The following is a 19,512-nucleotide window of genomic DNA, read 5'->3' as shown; positions in this document are numbered from 1 at the left end:
TACCTGTGTATTGCCTGATTTTCATTGTGTCCTGACATGCTTTTCTGCCGGCTAGTGGAAAATGTATGTGGCTGTGCCACATCCAATCAATTTCAGCAAACATCCCAGAATGATTTAATGCCAAAAAAACTAAGGTATCAAACACGCATTAATACTTTGCAGTTAAATATTTAACATTTATTCCAACATGAAAAAAGCTGTAAATAACACTTAAACAAACATGTCAGGACATCATATTTGTGTGGCGGGGTCCTAGCGCCCTCTATTGGCCAGCCGCCAGTTTTCTGCATACCTGAACACAAGAGTCCCGGGGCAATAACGACTGTTGCGATTATTTTATTTTCTTTTAAACACAGAAAAAACGAAATGAGTGTCTTCATCGAAATAAAAGAGGGAAGTGCTGTTTTGGATATATCTGAAATGCATATGTGACTCATGAGCACATGGGTGCTTTCCGAAATTGCTCCCACTCTATTACGTACCATCACGCCCGTTTTGTCAGCGCGTAAAGAGGAGGAAGTGTGGGCGTGAGCGTTTTTATTTCTCCCTCGGTGCTTTAATTCCAAACACTATACTTACTGACTCTGAGGGACACCGAGTGTAGCGCGTCTTCACTACATCAGGATGATTTCAGTTTAACAAGGAAGTCTTAGAAGAGGCTGTTATTAAAAGTCTCACCATGGTCACGCCGAACCTGTGCCAAACAGCCTTCGCGGTGCTCCGGCGCATAGAGCCCGCGGTCGTGCTGGAGCAGCTGGGCAGCTCTCTCTTCACCACCGCCCTGCAGATGGTGGCCAAAGACCGCTGCGTTAACGCCACCTACCCGGACGCCCACCTCTCCAGGGAGGCCAGCCAGCAGAGAGCCATATCGGACTTCTACATGACCTACAACCTCATCCTCCATCTGGTTCCGATCTTACCTGCGCTGCTGCTGGCCAGGTTAGGTGACCGCGGCTGGAGGAGAGTCCCCATCGCGGTGCCGCTGGGCGGGTACGTGCTGTCGAGTCTCACCCTGCTCCTGGTGGTCATGTTCCGGCTCCCGCTGGGGGTGATGTTCGGCGGGGCGGTCTTATACGGTCTGTCCGGTGGCTTCAGCGCCTACTGGCCCGGCATGATGACGCTGGCTGCGCTCTCCTCCACGGCAACTGACCGGTCCAAGGTCAGTACTGTCAGACACGGTTCCCCAGCTTCACAACAATAAGTAGGCCTACTCACAGGAAGCTTATGTATATGTGTCCTTAACCAACAAAGTAATTGCCTAGGCCTATTTGTTCATTACAAATCTGCATTTGAAGTAATAGTCTGGAAAATGTGACAAAAAGTAAAAGACTTAACGCTTAATCATCAGTCATAGCCCTTAATGCGTGTAAATTATTTGCAAATGCTTTAACCTAACCAGGAATAGCAGAAAAAAAACACAAAAACAACAACCTTATCACAAACGAATGGTTTTAATCTTGTAATAAGTCTGATCATGAGGTCAACCTTTTAAAAGAAGTAACGTGTGCCCATGTCCCGAGCAGGTGATCATGACAGTGGAGCTGCTGTATGGGACAGCGGGTCTGGTGGGCAGCCTCGCGTCAGGTCATCTGTTCCTGCTGTACAGCTCCAGTTTGGAAAATGGAACCATCCTGATCACCGTCGGCGCACTGCTGCAACTGCTCTGCCTCATGCACTCCATCTTCCTGCTGCAGGTCAGCGTGCGTTTTGGAGTATTACTCTGTTTTGTCTTTTGTGCATATTTAGATGTGTGTGTGTCCGGAGCGTACAATGTATGGCTCCGCCCCTGCCTTGCACCTTTCTCTTGTATGTCATGAGGAATGAATCCCGACATGTTATACGTGCCAAGTTTGAACTGGTTGACGCAGGAGCTCTGCGGATCAAACTAAACTCTTTCTACTACTCTAAACTTGTTGTATTAAGGCTGTTGTAGCCTATATACTGTGGACATGAAGAGCCACAAAAAGAAAGTATGCAGACACTGGAATTAACTCACTCCAGTAAACTGTGTGCATTTTAAGAAAATAAAAAAGTTAAAACATTTAGAGCAGGGGTCTTCAAAGTTTTTCAGGCCAAGGACCCCCAAACTGACAGAGAGATGGAGCAGGGACCCCCGACTATATATGTATTGTATAAAATTGTGTTTTATATTAAATGGGCCTAGTGCCATGTATAAACATACCTCTTTGTTGTGCATTCAATACTAAGCTATTGAAATAATACACAGGTTCATATATTCATGTTTTCATTTTAAACGGGTACAGTGAGTAGGGAGGCCGTGCCACTGCCATTTATAAACATACCGTGTCAGCTGATACCAATGCCAATATCAACATTGTCTGTCAATTGCATGATAATCATGCGTACAAGCTATTCACATTGATGTTTTCATTTTAAACGTGGAAACGAAAAATGAGTGATGGCCTATTAGTACCACTGCCATGCATAAAGATACCTGTTATCTTTCATACAATACTGAACTATTAAAATAATGGACAGATTCATGTTTGCCCCTGGGGGGCCACGGACCCCCTGTTGAAGACCTCTGATTTAGAGTAACAAACAAAGCAGTGCCATATCGTCATAACCACATTTCCAGCTTTTTATCCCCAAATATAGCCCAAATATTCGCTCTACTGCAGCAGCTGAGCAGTGCACAGCTCATGCAGATGTTAAATGTGTTTGTGTGCACTTTCATTTTTAGGTGAAACACCGACCCAACAAAGAGCCAGAGGACGCCAGCCCGCTCCTTCCTGATAACTCCAGTGAAGTTCCTGTGGAGGCTTCAGTGGAGGCTCCTGCTGAGAGAAACAGGGTGAACGTAGTTCTGCTGGTTCTAGCTGCCGTTCTGTACGTCTCTGCAGTGGGAGGAGCAGTAGAAATGATCGAAGTCTTTGTGCTAAAAGAGCCACTCAACTGGAGTGCCACTCAGGTGACATTTTGTCTTCTTTGCATGTTTGAATTAGGTCTTGTACCTTTTTTTTTTTTTTTTTTTTTTTTAAATGATTGAACGTTGATCCAATACAATGATTAGACATGAACAGAGAATATAATCAGTATAGTGTACATTGATTTGACCTTGTTTCACTTTTAATGTTACTTTTACTTGTTTTTCTCTTTCTTTTACTGTTGCTCTTTCTTGTTTGCTGTCCAATTACATCCTTTCCCTGGTTTCATGTCATCTCTTTTCCTCCAGGTGGGTTATGGGCATGCAGCAGGCTGTGCAATTTTCCTCACTAGTTTCCTTGGCGTCATGGTGTTTCGTCGCTGCGTCAGCGACGTAAAGCTCATCCTGATCGGCATGCTGTCGTTCGCCTCTGGAATTTACGTCATGTCCTTCGTCAGGACAACCTCCATGTTCTACCTCGGTAAGCATCTTAGACTGAGGCACAGTTTGTGTGATGGATCATGAATAATGGACATTTGAACTCTAGTAGTTTGCAGTTCAGGCGATATTTTCTTCCTGCAGTTCTATGTCGTAGCCCCTGATGAAAGCCAAAACTTTCATGTTGAAAAAAGTCATAGAAAATTATTATTTAGTATGGCTTAAAAAGTCATAGTATAGTTTGAAAAAAAAGTTATATCATTAGTATATGAAGTATATCATGTCGCAAGAAGCATAACAAAGTCATAGTTTAGTGTATCTAAAAGAGTCGTACAATAACTAAAGTATTCTTTGTCAAACAAATCATAGAAAAGTCATAGTATAGCCTGTGGTAAAAAGACAATAATTCAACCAATGCAAACATGAAAAGTCAGTAATCAGCAATGTGTTGTGTGAAAAATTCTGAAGCAAACAAATAGAAAGCAGCAGCCGGGTCAGCAGAGGAAGAGCTGTCCATTTCAGGTGGTGCACTTTTATAGCTGGAACTGCATTACATGTTCAGGTGTGTCTCATCAGCTGACAAGAGTCCTGTAAGAAAAAGAAAACCCAAGTGTATTTCTGTGGTCGCCACAATGTTTAATGTTTGATAAAGTCATTAAAAAGTGATTGTATAGTATGACCAGAAAAATGGATGAAATATTCTTCATCAAGTATGTTGAAAACAATCATATAAAGTATAGTATGTAGAAAAAAGTACTAAAAAATTCATTAAAAAGTAGGCCGAAAATAGTTATAGCATAGTAGGTCGAAAAAAAAAAGGTCATGCTATAGTATTACAAAAACATTCATGAAATAGTCATAGTATAGTAGTATGTAGAAAAAAGTCATAAAAAAGTTTAATATGTCGAAAAATGTTACAGTATAATGTGTCATAAAAAATATATATATATTAGTCTTTAGTATGTATATAGTACTCAAAAAAATCCATAAAAAACGCCATATCATAGAATGTCAAAAAAGTCAGAAAAAGTCAGAATATAGTTCGTCAAAAAAAACATAAAAAAATTGTCATGATTATATAGTATTTAATTAAAATGCTATTAAGAGCAGTCATAGTATAGTATGCCATAAAAAGGTTATGAGTAAAGAGCTAGCAGGCACGAACTCAAACAATAGCCAATGGAACTTGTATGATGTTGAATCACTCTTGTTTCAAAGCAAGGAGTGGTAGACAGAAACCAAATGGACCTTAATTTGTCTCGTCACAGGTTACAGCAAAACAAAAGGCTTATTGTTGAGATGACGTGGTTCAGATAATATTAAGAGAGAGATAAGTGGATCAGAAGGATATTGTGGAGGACTTGAGAGTAAAATAGTTAATCAGTGTTCATTTCCCCGCAGCTCGCTCACTCAACTTGTTTGCTCTCATTCCGATGCCAACTATCAGATCTCTGCTCTCACAGCAGGTTCCAGCTTCCTCATGTGGTGAGTATGAAATATGTGTGTGTGTGTAGGCTTGTAAAAGCACAACAGATGAGTATTGATCGACTTTAGAGAGAATTGAACAGGGAAAACAATCTTTGATAGAAAGTAGTTCGAAAGAAAGATGTTCACAATAAGGTCTGTGGAGTAAAGTAACGAGGACATTGTTGTTGGAAAGAGATGTTTCTGTTCAATTCAGTGTAATGCTTTTTAATTCAATTGAATTTAGATTGAATCGCCTCCATCGTAGTGGAGTGAGAGATGGATATCTCGAAACCTGGCCAATAAAAACATCTTTTTTTTCTGTCAAAATTAAAAGAATTAAAAACATTTCTATCATTCAGACTTTTCACTCACAAAGTAAATTGCCAAAGCAGTGACACCTGACCTCATTATTGTTACGCGTTGCCTTGTTGTTTGAACTATCAGCACAAACTGCAGTAACATGATATTGATAGTGTCATGATCAGAGTATGTCACAGTGAGTACAGGAAGAAGTTGTGTTAAAGGGATTACTTCATATTTCCTGAGTTTGCGGCCTAAAGTTCATGGACAGGTCAGAAAAAATGAAGGCACCTCTGAGGCAGTTATGCATAGATTTTGATCAAGCTTTCTTCTTTTTGAAGCAAACACACACACACACACACACACACACACAAACATTTGTCTTTCTATACCTGTGAGGACGCTCATTGACATAATCCATTCCCGAACCTATTGGCTAATAAAATAGGTCTCAACCCTCAAACAGCCCTTTTAAAGTCCGTCCCAAAGTGAGGATCGTGCAAAATGTCCTCGCTCCCAAGGTCTAAAACTCAAATTGGGCCTCAGAAAAACAGATGTACAACTACAGAGAGAGAGAGAGAGAGACACACACACATGCACGTTTTTACGTTAGGATGTGCATTTTCCCCACACGACATGTAAAACACGCTTACATACGCACACACATACAAGAGAATTAAGAAATATATATGAGTGCCAGGCTAGCTGTAAATATATGAGTGTGGTATCAATCTTCTTAAATCACTCTTGGCAAGAAAGCATAATAAGCTTATTACCGAAAATGCTTTTCCTTTAAAGAGATCTCTGCGAGATACGCTTATAGGAAAACGTGTATATGTGCTCTGAACCTTTTTAACTTCTCTTTCCTTTGTGTACTCCTTCCCATCAGGCACAACTCTCACCTATCTGCAGTTGGCTCTGACGTTTTGTGGTCTGGCGTACATCCCTGCCTTTACTAAGATCTATCAGAGAACCCTGGACTGGTTCCCGGGCTTTGTCTTCACGCTCGCCAGCATCATTACAGTGCTGGGAATGATACCTATCGGGTAGGATGTGGCTGATATCATTTTGCTGCCAGTGATTGGTATATTCCTACCACGGACCTCTATTTGTTTTCTGCTTGTGTACATCTTTTTTAATTCTTACAAAAAACAGAAATGTATTTGGTTGTTTGTTTTCTGAATATTTTTAAAACATATGAAAATGAGATTAGTCTAACAATCAACAGTCAGGACCACTATTTATATTATACACTTTGTAGTTCAATCGTGTGTTAATCAAATGTTTTTTGGAAAAAGACAATGGCTTTCATGCCAAAAGTTAAACAAGAAGGTCGTTACCATTCCCATTTCTGTCGATCGACTATGAAGTTGGAGCCATGAGTCAATTAGCTTAGCTTAGCTTAGCATAAAGATTGGAAACGGGGGTAAACAGGTAGCACATTTAATTTACTAAACTTACTTTTTTTTTTAACCTACTCGCACATTGTTTTTATTTACTTCCCAGAGGGACTCTTAGAGCACCCCATGTTATATTCACAATACATTTTATATATACCTAATTAAGATACGATCAAATTAAAAGTCGTCAAGAGTATTTGAAAAAGATCTATTGTCTCTACATGGTCTATGCCTGCTCTATGTCTGCTCTATGTCTGGTAAGATTGGCATGATTCAGCCTTGAATGAAAAAACTGACTTAAAAACACACACCTGCTTCATCTTCTTATTTATATATCTTTGATATGTATTTCCTCTCTCCTCCCTCTAGTATTGTCAGCTGGAGATCTGAGTATCGTCAGATGAGACAGAACACAAGGATTCAGGCAGACTGACGGCACCGACCTCCTCGCCCGCAGTGTGCAGGCAGACGGGAAGCGAGAATGGGCAAAAAGGAGAACAGTGCTTTAATCTCGCTTCCTATTTTGATAAAACGTTAGACACTGCAAGAGAGAAGTTTCAAATGGCTTTGGCTGTTACTGGAAGTACAGACAGCAGTGTTGACCAATCTCTTTTTTCTAGATACAGGCAAATGTTATCAACCAATGGAAATAATTGGGGAGTGAAATTTTGTGCTCAACAACACGCCCAAGGGGGTTTCCACATAATGTGGATTTGTCAACGAGTGTGTCAGACATCCTCTCGTACATATATCCTAAGGGAGACTAAAAAGTACCGACGCATTTTAACAAGTTTCCTGTTAACAGGCTCAAAGGGAATCTGCGAATATGAAACATTTTTGATACCATTGTGACTCTGGGAGTGAGAGATTTCAGTCCTAAAGCCTTGCAAATAAAGACGAGGCTGATGGAATACAATTTGACGGAAGTTGGAAGTTCAATTTCCAGTCATCAACATTGTGTACTTTGGCTTTATTATTATTTTTTTATAGTTGTGTTTGGTCAGGGGATTTTGCATTTGGTTTCAACAAATTTGAAAGGTACTACACTAATTAATTAATTTATATATATTTATATATGCCAGGTATAACATATATACCTGGCATATATATGTTATGCCAGGTACGTACCATTACATAACATTATGGTTACAATTTATTGAAGTACAGTACATTTTTTTTTTATATATATATATATATATATATATATATATATATATATATAAAAAAATGTACTGTAGAAATGGCGTCTGTTGAATGTCAGTGTTGCACAAGGTCGCAGCTTAAAAAGGATGGAACTCTGCAGTGTGTAGATCTATACCGATAGATATATTATGCATGTCCTGTCCTAGCAGCCTGTATTATCATTTTAATATCATGCACATTATGCACACTTTAAAAAGCACGCACACAAAAAGGCTGCAGTCAATGGGTTTAAATAAAGGTTATTATGACACCTGAGGTACAGTTTATGCTGATGTATGGGTTTGAAGAACATTTTATATTTTTGTCGTGATGGACTGAAGCTGCAAGTTTTGTAAAAGTCTAGTTTTTGTATTTTCTGAGGTATGTTTTGGGAGACTTGATTTGATTTTGTTTCTCTGAAATTCTGATAATAAAAAGGTATTAAAAAAAATTACTTTATGCATGTTCATCAAATAACGACTCATCTTTTGTAAACTTACAAAACGTTCAAATTGCTGAATACACAGAAAATGTTAAGGAATAAAATAAAACAATCCTGAGCAGACGAGTATCAAACGCATTCTTTTTATTATTGGTCCAATATATCCAAAAAAATCATTCGAGGTAAAGATAAATTGCATCAAAACGACATCAATATACAAGCTTATTTATAATTACAACAAGATGTTATGAACATCGAAATGTACAATAAGGACAGAACGTAAACAGTACACACTGGGGAGGAACAGAAACGAAATAAAAAGACGAATAACCTGTCATACAGGTCTGATTGATCAGGTTGATCTTGTACTGCAAATCAGATTTCCTCATTATTTGTGAATCTAAGACGGGAAGAAAAGACGAGGACATTTTGGCTTCGAAACATTTGATTTGTACATTAAATGAAAAACAAAAAATGAGTCCGCTCTTACTCTCCCTTTTGTACAGTGGCATCCATAAATATCCCCGTTTGGGGATTTTACCTGAATCAGCTTTGCAGACAATGCCTCTCCTAACATCACAGAACCAAGTCAACCCACCAGACTATTAATTGTCACATTTGGCAACTAAAAGAAAGCTTATTTAGTTGTTTAGTTGGAGTTGGAGCTACATATATAGTGCAAAAGTAAATCAGCAGGCACACAGTTAGGAGATGGGGATTTTACAATGGCTACGAGTGAGAATAACTAAATGTATCTGAGAACCATTGTTGGGGTTCCAATGAGTATTAAAAACAAATAACAAATAAATGTTTCATTTCTCATTTTGTTTATACGAGATGCATCTACAAAATCGTGTTGTTGTAATCTTCACGTACTCATTGGAAAACCGAACAATGATCTTGACGATGATCTTGAATGATATCTCAACGAGCTTGTTTTATACAAAAATAGACTCAGCTGTACCGTATAATTCAGCTGCACATTTGGATATATTGAATATACAGTATGCTGTCATTAGAGAAAAAATAAATTTCAAATCTATGCTCATGCTCAGGTCACCTCAGCAGGACAGTCTACAGATGGCCCAATGCCTATTTAAAAAAAACAAACTAAAAAAAAACACACACTGCCACAATTCACATTGCTCAGCAATAAACAGATCTCATCCAGTAAATAAAAAACAACTAAAAGAAAAGTGACCTAAGTCGCTTTTTATGCTCCAATAGAGGGTTTGCTACATGTATTTTTCCTTTGCTCTTTATCAAGTCAATATATTAAAACGTATTTGAGTTACAGTAAACATTAGTTATTGGTTGAAATATGGAAAATTAAACTTCTTCCTGTCTTATTTCTCATGGGGTTCCAGAGTGCAGTGTGCTAATATGAAAAAAAAAAGGTTAAACTGATATAAGTCTGATAAAACAATCTGTTTTCAAAGCTGCCTAGTGGAGTTTTCTTGTAAACAAAGTTATGTTCACATTCAATCTCTGTCTTTGTGTGTTTTCTTGAGATACAAACGCAGAAACACGGCTCCGTAGTGCTTCTAGTGGTCAGAAACTCTACAGGGTGCCTTTAACTTTGCCTGATAGTGATGAATCCCTGCTGCTGCTAATTTAATAACAGTGACTCTGTCTGTGAGGTTTGGATGAACCATTTAGAAAAAAAAAAAAAACATCTTTTTATACTAGTTGTGACAATAAACATAACAACGGATGGAAAATGTAGGAAATAAGAATACAAACGGCTCTTAAAGCAGTAGTTTGGGGATAAAAATGGAGGTTTGTCTGTACATTTTATGTGAGCGATAGAGAAGCTTTGTTTTGGTTTCCAAACACCTCTGGCTGTGGCTCTTCGCAGTGGATGTTAAAATTGTGTGTGTGTGTGTGTGTGTGTGTGTGTGTGTACCGTAATTTAGCATCAGTGCCTGCGTAGTACGGTCCGCTGTGGCTGCGTCGACACTGGACCACAGTGACTCAGAGAACTTCTCTCAATCGTACTGCTTCAAAATGCCTAAAATATAAAATATATTCTTGTGTCACCTCACTGACTTCTGGCAGTGAGAAGAAACAGTATCTGCTTTGTGTGCTTTTAACGCTCGAGGGGAAAATCTGAGGGATAAACACAACTCTGACAAAAGCGACAACGTAATAAATCCAGTTCACTAGCAGCCACGGTTACTTCTCGTTGCTGTCTTACAGCACTTGCATTTGGCAACACAGAGAGCGGCCTCGGTAACTAGACGCACGCCTATAAAAACAGGGCAAGGACCATTCAAAGACAGTCGGACTAAAGGACATTTAAAAGAAACAAATAAAAACACAGGGGCCTCGAAGAGCACAGACCCCAAAACTCAAACCGGCACCTTATTTCTAAGAGAAATCAAATTACGCTAAAGAAACTCTTCAAACAGAGATGATCATGACAGGTGTTGGAAAAGTAAAGTTTTGTAGTGCAATGACATGAACTTCAGATAAAATCAGGGTTTGTAAATGTGGTCCTAGTCATCATTGGTGGGGCTTTCACTACTTTAGGCCGAGTGTAATGAGCTAGCAGTACGGCTGCAAATGAATCGTGCATATTAGCAATAGCGATGAACTATCAGCACGCTGCATCTATCCGCTGTGGCTGAAATCACTTAAGAAAGCAGGTTTGTGTTAAGGACCCTTGTCTGAATGGGCTTTTTGGTAATTTCTAATGAAAGTGTCGGTCTGACATATAAATCTCAGGATAGCCAAAACAAGCTTCTCCTCTATGTTCTGTACTTATAATGACATCACCGGCGCTTTTCAAAGAAGTTCAGAAGCGCAGAAAAGGCACAGCGCTCGAGGCAGAAGTTCTAAACTCTGCACTCTTTTCTGAAGGTGTTTTCAGATCATATGCAGCCTTCAAGACACAGATGTTGTTGATGGGGTGCATAAACGCCACATGTTCCCATGTTTGAGTTTTTAGAAATGTTCTCTAACTGAGTGTCACTGAGGCAGATTACTGCAAAAGAAATGACTTTTGACTCAAAAAAGTTCCACGAAAAAAAAGTTGACAGCCGATTGTTTTCATTTGTTCCAAAAGAATAAATTACACTCTGAACTTGTGTTCATTCCATTGGGTAAATCTGCCTGTTGCGCCAATTAGCATCCTGAACTAACTGAAAGTGTTTGCTTGAAGAAGAGAGGTGAAATCCCCACAGCAGGTATAAACGGCTGGAGCAAAAAAACAAAAGGTGACATCATGAGAAACCAACAGAAGCAGCACACTGTTGAGCCACCGGTTTTGTTAAAGTATGAAAACTGTTATCAATCTTAACCACCAGGTGGTGCTGCTACAACAGCACACAATGACCACTAACTAAATCACCTCCCTGATAAAGCTCCACATTCATCTCAGACACCCACACTTGTTTCGTGTCTATTTAAAAGCTCTGATGACACAGGTAGTTTCGAGTCACCGCAAGATGATTTTCATGATAATGGTTGCGGGGAAATTAGGAACTCTTGGAAAAAAAGGTATGATCCTTTAAATTAAGTATAAAATGTTGGATTGTAATTTACAGTCTATTCGGGGCCTTTAAGAGATGAAGGAGTATTGTTTCAGTGTTACAGCTTAGAAGGGTTTTACATCCTGACAGGGGGGGAAAGTAAATCTTGGGGATGCTCTGAATACTACTTCATACTTCACACTCACGCAACATTTCGTGATCTTATCGGTTTTCTTCAACGCTGAAGAGTTATCCTTCACATTTGTAGCGAACAGACAGAAAACATGCCTCTCCGAGACTGTGGTTAAATAAACACCAGGAGCATTGGCAACCGACTGTAGTTGGAAATACAGTCGTATACAGAAGTAGAAAAGGTCATTAGGAACGAAGAAAAAACAAACAAAAAAAACCGAAGGAAAATGTCAATACAGAGCAGGTCTCTCCTCGTTCCCAAATGTCCCAGGATGCACCATTTGTTACCAACTTTGCAGGTCAAATCTCTGAGAGAGATGACTCCCCTCTGTACAATCATCTCACCGGAGAACAGAGGCAAAGTCCAGCAGTTCAAATCTGCTGCCTGGTTGGTCCTTGGCATGAGAGTGTGTGTTATACAGAGAGAGAGAGAGAGAGAGAAAGGGGGGGGGCAACGGCATGAGGGGAGGTTTCAGTTTGTCTCGCTCGTTTTGTCTTCAGTCTGTTTGTCCTGGAGGAGAGTTATGAGCGACTCCCACGCTGCTTGGCACTGCAGAGGGAGGGAGGGAGGGGGGAGAGAGAGAGGTAGATGACTGTTGTTGTACTGGGCAACTCTCACGTGTGAAACTGTGTCAATGAGAGCAGGACGTTTTCTTTATTGTTTTTATAAAGAGCCTTCATGTTTAGTGAATCTACTGTGGGTAAATAAAGGTCAACAACAGACACCTCTGTTGGATCCCAAAGCTCAGCTTACTGCTCATTAGATCAGATGGCCTCCAACTTTTGTTCCTCTGAAAGCTAATTTGACAAAATGAAAAAGTAGCCGAGAGCTACTCATGGAACCATTAGTCAGGATATACAGCACGTATATGGGCGATAAAAGAGGTGGATGTTCTTAAATCACTCCACCATTATTGGTGACGTTGATGAAACATGTGGGTCAAACTCCGCTAACTAATTGCTTATTGTTACATTAATGCAAGTCATTTGTAACAAAGCAAAGCCAGCTAGCGTCTGGGAAGCAATACACCATCCATTGATGCTAATAATTTAATAATGTCCTCACATTGCCGACACAGAATAACTATTGACCGGTGTGATTACAAAGCTCATCTTGGTTTGTTGTCTGCTGAGGAACATGAGTTTATGGTCTCGATGGTTAGTTGCAAGTGTTCTATAATACAGCATGCTGTCCATCTAGTAAATGATGGTCCCATTAAAGTAAAATAGACCATAAAGCCGGATATACTTAAAGTTTATTTAAGATTTAAAGTTCATGTGTTTGCAGTGTATTGAAGTCATAGCAGTGCTTTACAGCAGCGTGCGTACCTTTTCATAGTGGTTGACGTTTTTGTCGGCCATGCCGGTGAGAAGCTGTTTGAAGTCTTGCCTCTTGTTGCTCTGCCAGCGCTCCCAGTCTGCCTTCAGGTCGGCGTTGAAACACTCCACTTTGTCCTGGCACTTCTCTACCTCGACTGGCATCTACGGCGAAACAGAGAAAACACTACCAGCTACAGGGGGCTTTTTAAGGGAACATTACACAAAACTACAGGTTGCAGGCTACAACCGGGCGGTCTAGGTGGTGCAAGGGGTTTTGGAGGGGGAGGGTTGTGTTAGAGATATGTGAAATTTGACACAGCGGCAGGAGAATCTTTATTTGTGGAGGCTTACTGGCGTTCTGTCCTCCTGTTTGCGTATTATGGCTGCTTCTAGTCGGCCCTCGTACTCCGCCTGGCTCTGGTCTCGCTTCCTCAAAACATTCTGTCAATCAACCAAAAAACATCAACTGCTTCATTTCGCACTGTTAGTGTGACATTTACCGATACTGTAATATTCCCGAGAGAGATGATATGGAAAATATTAAACAGAGCGCGACGCCGATTCAAGAGCTCAGAAAGCAGGATGTGAACAGACTCTCACTTCCTCTATCCATAGTCAAACACGACTCTGCTGAAACACAGCGAGTCTGTAGCCGTGTCCCAAAGCCATAATACACACAAATTCAAAATCAGCTTTTTGGTGTGTAGACATTGCAAAATGTGTGCACATTTGTGCAATTTGTGAGTGTGGTGTTGATGTGTGCATCACTATTCTTAAACAAAAGAAATAGAGGAGCTGCTCATAGCAGGAAAAATAAACAAAAATTAAACTAATTTTGGGTGTGTGTGTGTGAGAATCAGTTCAAAACATCTTGTTCAACAAACAAAATAAGCATTAAATCGAAGGGAAAAACGATTGCTGTCCATTTGTCAGTGACATTCCAAAGTCACAGTTTGAGTGACGTTCGCTGTCTGTTAGTATAAAAAAAATTGGGTTTTCTAGTCCAACCCTTATTCCAAAAAAGGTTGGGACACATAAAAACATAAACAAAACAGAGTGGTATAATTTGCTAATCCTTTCTGACATATATTCAATTGAAAACAGTAAAGAAGTCAAGATATCTAATGTTCAAAATGTCCCAAAAAAGTTGGGACAGGGGCATGTTTACTGCTGTGTCATTAATTGTTGAATTTTTGAAAGAAAAATTCTTTCCAATTCTTGCCTTTTAAGAACTTTTTTCAAAACATGTTGGTGGCATCAAATTAGAAAGAACTACATGTTTACAAAAATCAAAAGACGTTGATAAGGTAAACTGAACATATGTAAAAGAGGTTATAAAAGTGATCGCATTCTGTTATTTGAAACAAGGTTGAATTGCTGTACTGCATTCCAGCTCTTTAGAACATCAACAAAACAAACAAAAAATGTCCCGTGCGACATCCCTCGTCCCGCTCACCTTCATGGACTCTACGTAGAGGACGTACTCTCGGAGTACGGGCAGGAAGTCCTGGCTCATGCCCTCGCCCAGGTCCTCCAGCGCTCCGCAGCACGATGTCACGCTGCCGCTCACGCCCTCCAGGGGGCGCCGCAGCTCCTCCTCTGATCCCACCCAGCTGGAGTACACGGTGCCGTACTCACGAAGCTCCGTCAGGTACTCTAGTGGGGTTTAAAAGAAGGAAGGAAGAAAGAAAGAGGCGGTTAGACAGGACATAAAGAAGAGTTATGCCTCTTCTTTCCTTTATGCAGCCCTTTTTTCATACTTCTTAATGACCCGTTGATAATCTGTGTCTGGATTTGAAGGTTGAGCAGCTAATACTTTATTACACTGCTGGACAGGAAAACCAATGAAAGCTAAACTTTCTCTCTTTCCTCACAGGCGATATAGAGAGAGAGTGGCGTGTTCAATGGAAACTTCTGGATTGCTAAATTACACAGAGAGGGTGATGAGTGAACACCGGGCTGCTAAGTGAAGCATGGCATCTACACTCTGCGTCAGCTCATAGGTCTTTTTTTATCTACACTTCCCAGAGTTTCCATCTCATCTCCTCCAATATGGAAACGAGGTGTGTTTGCGCTGTAGATTTTTAGGCCACAGACTGCGACATCATCTAAACCCCCGAACAGATGGCGATATCGAGCATTTCACACGGCAGATGTCAGGTATTTACAAGATCACATGTCATGCGTGAGCTAGGCCTGCACTTATCCACCAGGCACCCGCGATGCCAAAGGTCTGTGGGCTTTTTTTTTTTTCTCTAACCAAACACAACAGCACTGAATCAATACTGCAGATAAAGTCCCACAGGCTAGTTTTAGCCACCCGGGTCAAGACCGAGCGACTGCATGACATAAGCTAACTGCAAGCACAATGTAACTTAGAAGATACAGTAAGTAGTTCTACTGAGAAGAGGAGTAGAGTATAAGGAGTACTACTTAAGGTCTTTTGCAAGCAGCACACACAACCATTTCAAAATGTCGCTTCCTGGTGCCTAAAATACATTTCTGGAAGAAGTAATTATGAAGAAGTGGCTTCAGTTCTCTAGCCAGAAAGTGCTTTTTGCAACCCACAACTTATACAGTATGTAATGTTCAGCCACAGTGAGGCTCTCTGTAAATGACAAACGAATGGGTAAATGGAAAATATTAATTAATCTGGTTTTAATTTATCCATTTATTGATTGCTTCATGTTGCCATTTTTGGTGGAATAATTTTCGCATTTGGTACGTTTTGTATTAATCCCTCTCTTTATTGCAAAAATAACAATCAATCAATTAACTGGTTCATAACCATGTGCAAGCCTGCTGGGCCCTGCATAACATTTAAAGGATGACTCCGTTTTATTGGAACTTGGAAAGGGACCTTTGTTGCATATCATACCTCCATGCGAACAAGTGTTCAATAGAGCCAAACTACAGATTTTTACAAAAAAGAAGACTCAGCAACCTCCAGGTGATACAGGTAATCGTATTATTATTATTGTTCTGATACCCGACTGCTCTTTGAGGATCCTCTGAGCGATGCGGTCGATGGTTCCCAGTTTCTGGTTGAAGGTGTCCAGGTATTCTCCCATGGCGCAGAACTCGGCCGGCCGCGCCCGCAGCTTGTAGCCTCCGGCCGCGTGCTTCACCGACTCGCCCACCTTGGTCAGCAGGGCCAGACCCTGACGCTTGTTCAGGTCCTGCAGACACACAGTGACAACAGGCCACATGATGTCGACAATCAAATGACATAGGTATGAAGCGACAAATGTGTTAACGTAGCAATAATGGTTTTTTTGGATGCACCTTGTGCAGCTTAGACACAGAAATTACCCAATTATATTCTTTTGTTGTTTTATTACCGTAAGTATTTTATTATCACCCATTTTACATCTTATATGGATCGAGCATGCTTATTCTTCACTTTCTTTTTCTGAGTCCAATTACCTTACTGCTGCAACAACATTATTTACCCACTGGGATCAATAACGTTGTCTTTTGTCTCACCTACTTGGAGACAAAATGTGTGACTGATGGCAGATCCAGAGAAAACACTCACACGAGGAAGCAGAGGCTCCGTGTTTCCTGGGACTGGATTATACTGAAAGATCTCTGCTGAGATTAGGTCTTTTTACTGTACACAATAACACGCACAATGACACGGTGCTGCATAAAATGAACTGCATGCAAGCATGTGACAGGAAAAGCACTGACTGACCTGAATGTGTCTGCGTGTTGATCACAGTGAGAAAGCACTCGTTTTCTTGCCCCTAAAAGTCAAACGTTCCGACTTTGCGTTGTCTCACCTTGGCAGTGAGGAAAGTGTTTAGATGTGGGTTGAAGGAGAGTACGGGGTGGTCGGAAACTCGCTTCAGGAACTTGTCCAGGGCCTTCATCCTCGTCTCCACAAACTCCTCTGAAAAACGATCCACCACGCCCTTCATCACGAACTTCTCTGGCAGCGGCTGGAGATGACGAGAGGCGGAGGAAAGAGGAGAAGCAGAGAATGTATATTAAGCGCTTCTCAACAGAAAACCAGGACAGGAAGCAGGGCGCGCTGTGGCTCATTTGACCTACGGGGATGAGGTGGGTCGGCTGGCTGTCTTCCAACTTGATCCTCAGCCAGTCAAAGTCCTGGTAGCGCCGTCGCAAACAGTAGTCCGGCAGGTCAAACTCTACCCGTGATGTCTGAAGAAAAAACACACGCACACACATTTGCTGTGTTAATAAATTACCAAATTAGAAGACAGTACTTTAGCACACAATTTATACTTACAAGTACACATTTATATGGAAGGTGGGCATGTCTCAATACATCTCAGCCCATTTAGGATAACTATACATGCTTACTGACCTTAACATATAGCTGACACTGCACACACATTCTCGCTCTCTCTGACAATACCGTGTTAAACGACAGCCCCCACATACTCTCAATTAACACGTTTGTGTTCATCGTGGGCTGTGATATTTGTCCTCTGAGCTGAAGCACCACAGCGCACATAGCAACTGTAGTCATGACACAACCCGGGCAGCTCCTGGCAGCGTCTATCTCTGAATCTGTTTCTTTCATTACTCGTTGGAAAGGCCTCTAAAGCTGTGAATCCCCGCTGAAGATCAGAGCACATTTAGTCCCGTCAGGCCAAGCGGTGAACTACTGGCAAGACAGAAGGATGGACCGGAGGCTCCACCCGGTAAACACAAGTCACTGAATACATCTAAATCTCTGGAATATGAATCCTTTACGGGAAGGCTGAGGGACTATGAATCTGCAACCTGCCTAAATCCATTACCATGAGGCAGTTTACCTCCACCATGTTGGTCGTTTTGCATGTTTGATCCCATTTAATTACAGAAGCTGACGGAGTACAAACAGACGTTGATGTTGAGGAACATATAAAAACTAAAGTTTCTTGCATTAAAAAAGAAACTTTCTTTCATAGCACTTTGGTATAAAACTTGCCTTGAACACACCGTGAAGGAGAGTTTTTAAAACAATCACGAAACACAACAAATAAGAGGAAATAAGAATAATAAAAAGGAAGACTAACGACTCACTGTGATTGATTACCTACTCCGAACGGTGCAGAGGTATTAAATGTAAGCTTTGAGAAATGGTTGGCAGTAACTGTTGGTTGGCTAAAACATGGTAAACAAACACTATGACTCCCATTAGATTAGAAGTTTATTACTGCTGTTCGGCCAATAGCAGACCTTGGTGGAGACTCTGTAGGTGATGTAGGTCTCCATGGTGGACACGTGCTTCTTTGGCTCGTCAACCGTGACGAACAGGTCACGGGTCTCTGTGGTTTCTGCGTAGGGGTCCCGGACATCTGCCTCCAGATCGTCTTCCAGCTGCAGCCTGTTGAACAGCGACGAGGTGGAGGCGGGACTCGACGTCTCGACCGGCGTGCCGTTGGTCAGCCCGGCTTCCTGCGTGGACTGAGACAATAGCGACGTCAGAAAAAAGAAAAAAAAGAAAGAAAAAAAAAGGGAAACGCTGCAAACAAAGAGCTGATGCAGTTGTTTCTCTGTGTGAATAGGGCTCTTGTTGAGGCTGCGTACACAGCCCACATCGCCCGACACTACTCCTGGCTCTCTAATTGAATGATGGACGAGAGGAGAGAAATGGAGCATCTGTGGTCTGGGGATACTTTTCCAAAAGGTCTATTACAAAACTATTTCCATCTGTGGGAAAACAATGGCTTGCTAGGTTGACGAAAATAAAATGATTTCATTTGGTTTTATCATATTTATATACTATTCCAAGATGACACTCTTCCACAGCAGGTACGTTGGTGTAAAATGTGTGCCGTCATACTTGTTCAAACTATTTCAATTGTTCAGTGCTTTCTATAGCAGCAAACAGAGAGCAAACAACAAATATCCCCCTCAGCCTCCATCCAAACACAGCAAGAGCGCTCAAAGAAAAAAAGCTATAAAAAGCAAACAACTGGACAAAAGTGGATTCTGCGGAAAGTGTTACTCTGACAATGAAGGGACAATCTGTGGAGTACAAAGGATATAAAAAAAGCACATCTCTACAATGGATTGATATATGGCTACTGCTGCACATTTAGAAGGGACTTCGTTTAGCAAACAGCCGGCAACAGATTGCTAAATGTAAACAAAGATTCAAATGTAACCACTGCAACAGGAAGGCAGACAAAACACAGAGTCTGCATCATTGGTACTGGATCTTGAAATTAAACGAACAAAAATCTCTCACTGCAACAAGCTGTACAGCAACATCTGATTTGGTGAACACTTCTCACCAGTCCTCTGCAGGTACACATCTTGCCTCACATGAGGAAGGAACTTCTTTCCTTCAGGTTAAGGTGCAAGTGGGAAAGCAGCTAATATTCAACCTCTACCGCTTTTTCCCCTGACACACACACACACACACACACACACACACACACACACACACAC

At 41.0% G+C, this 19,512-nt stretch overlaps 2 protein-coding genes across 2 annotated transcripts in view; one reads left to right on the top strand and one right to left on the bottom strand.

Annotated features, from left to right (window-relative positions):
- The first annotated feature begins 176 nt into the window (after positions 1–176).
- slc46a2 (solute carrier family 46 member 2) lies at positions 177–7,649 on the top strand. Its single transcript, XM_031856054.1, has 7 exons — positions 177–1,159; positions 1,524–1,694; positions 2,705–2,932; positions 3,197–3,368; positions 4,727–4,810; positions 5,982–6,138; positions 6,862–7,649. The coding sequence occupies exons 1-7, from the start codon at positions 680–682 to the stop codon at positions 6,923–6,925; spliced, it is 1,356 nt and encodes a 451-aa protein (XP_031711914.1). The 5' UTR covers positions 177–679; the 3' UTR covers positions 6,926–7,649.
- Positions 7,650–8,246: 597 nt separating this feature from the next.
- The window catches only part of snx30 (sorting nexin family member 30), a 13,507-nt gene continuing 2,241 nt past the window's right edge, over positions 8,247–19,512 (bottom strand). Inside the window, exons 2-9 of the mRNA XM_031855799.1 lie at positions 18,295–18,522; positions 17,158–17,268; positions 16,887–17,045; positions 16,091–16,280; positions 14,558–14,757; positions 13,453–13,542; positions 13,111–13,263; positions 8,247–12,331 (exon numbers count right to left, since the gene is read on the bottom strand). Coding sequence (XP_031711659.1) covers positions 12,254–12,331; positions 13,111–13,263; positions 13,453–13,542; positions 14,558–14,757; positions 16,091–16,280; positions 16,887–17,045; positions 17,158–17,268; positions 18,295–18,522 — 1,209 coding nt within the window. The 3' untranslated portion in view covers positions 8,247–12,253. The remainder of the gene's footprint in view (positions 12,332–13,110; positions 13,264–13,452; positions 13,543–14,557; positions 14,758–16,090; positions 16,281–16,886; positions 17,046–17,157; positions 17,269–18,294; positions 18,523–19,512) is intronic.

Source organism: Anarrhichthys ocellatus, unplaced genomic scaffold (genome assembly GCF_004355925.1).
Source record: "Anarrhichthys ocellatus isolate YVR2014 unplaced genomic scaffold, GSC_Weel_1.0 scaffold16, whole genome shotgun sequence".
Taxonomy (NCBI): domain Eukaryota; kingdom Metazoa; phylum Chordata; class Actinopteri; order Perciformes; family Anarhichadidae; genus Anarrhichthys; species Anarrhichthys ocellatus.
Note: the sequence above shows the minus strand (reverse complement) of the source record. Positions and strands in the feature narration are given on the sequence as shown.

Bases quoted from the DNA above. Each gene is read 5' to 3' on its own strand.
- slc46a2 (XM_031856054.1), top strand. From the start codon at position 680: ATGGTCACGCCGAACCTGTGCCAAACAGCCTTCGCGGTGCTCCGGCGC. The intron at 1,695-2,704 runs GTCAGCGTGCGT...TTTCATTTTTAG, and splicing joins ACTCCATCTTCCTGCTGCAG to GTGAAACACCGACCCAACAA. The intron at 4,811-5,981 runs GTGAGTATGAAA...CCTTCCCATCAG, and splicing joins GGTTCCAGCTTCCTCATGTG to GCACAACTCTCACCTATCTG.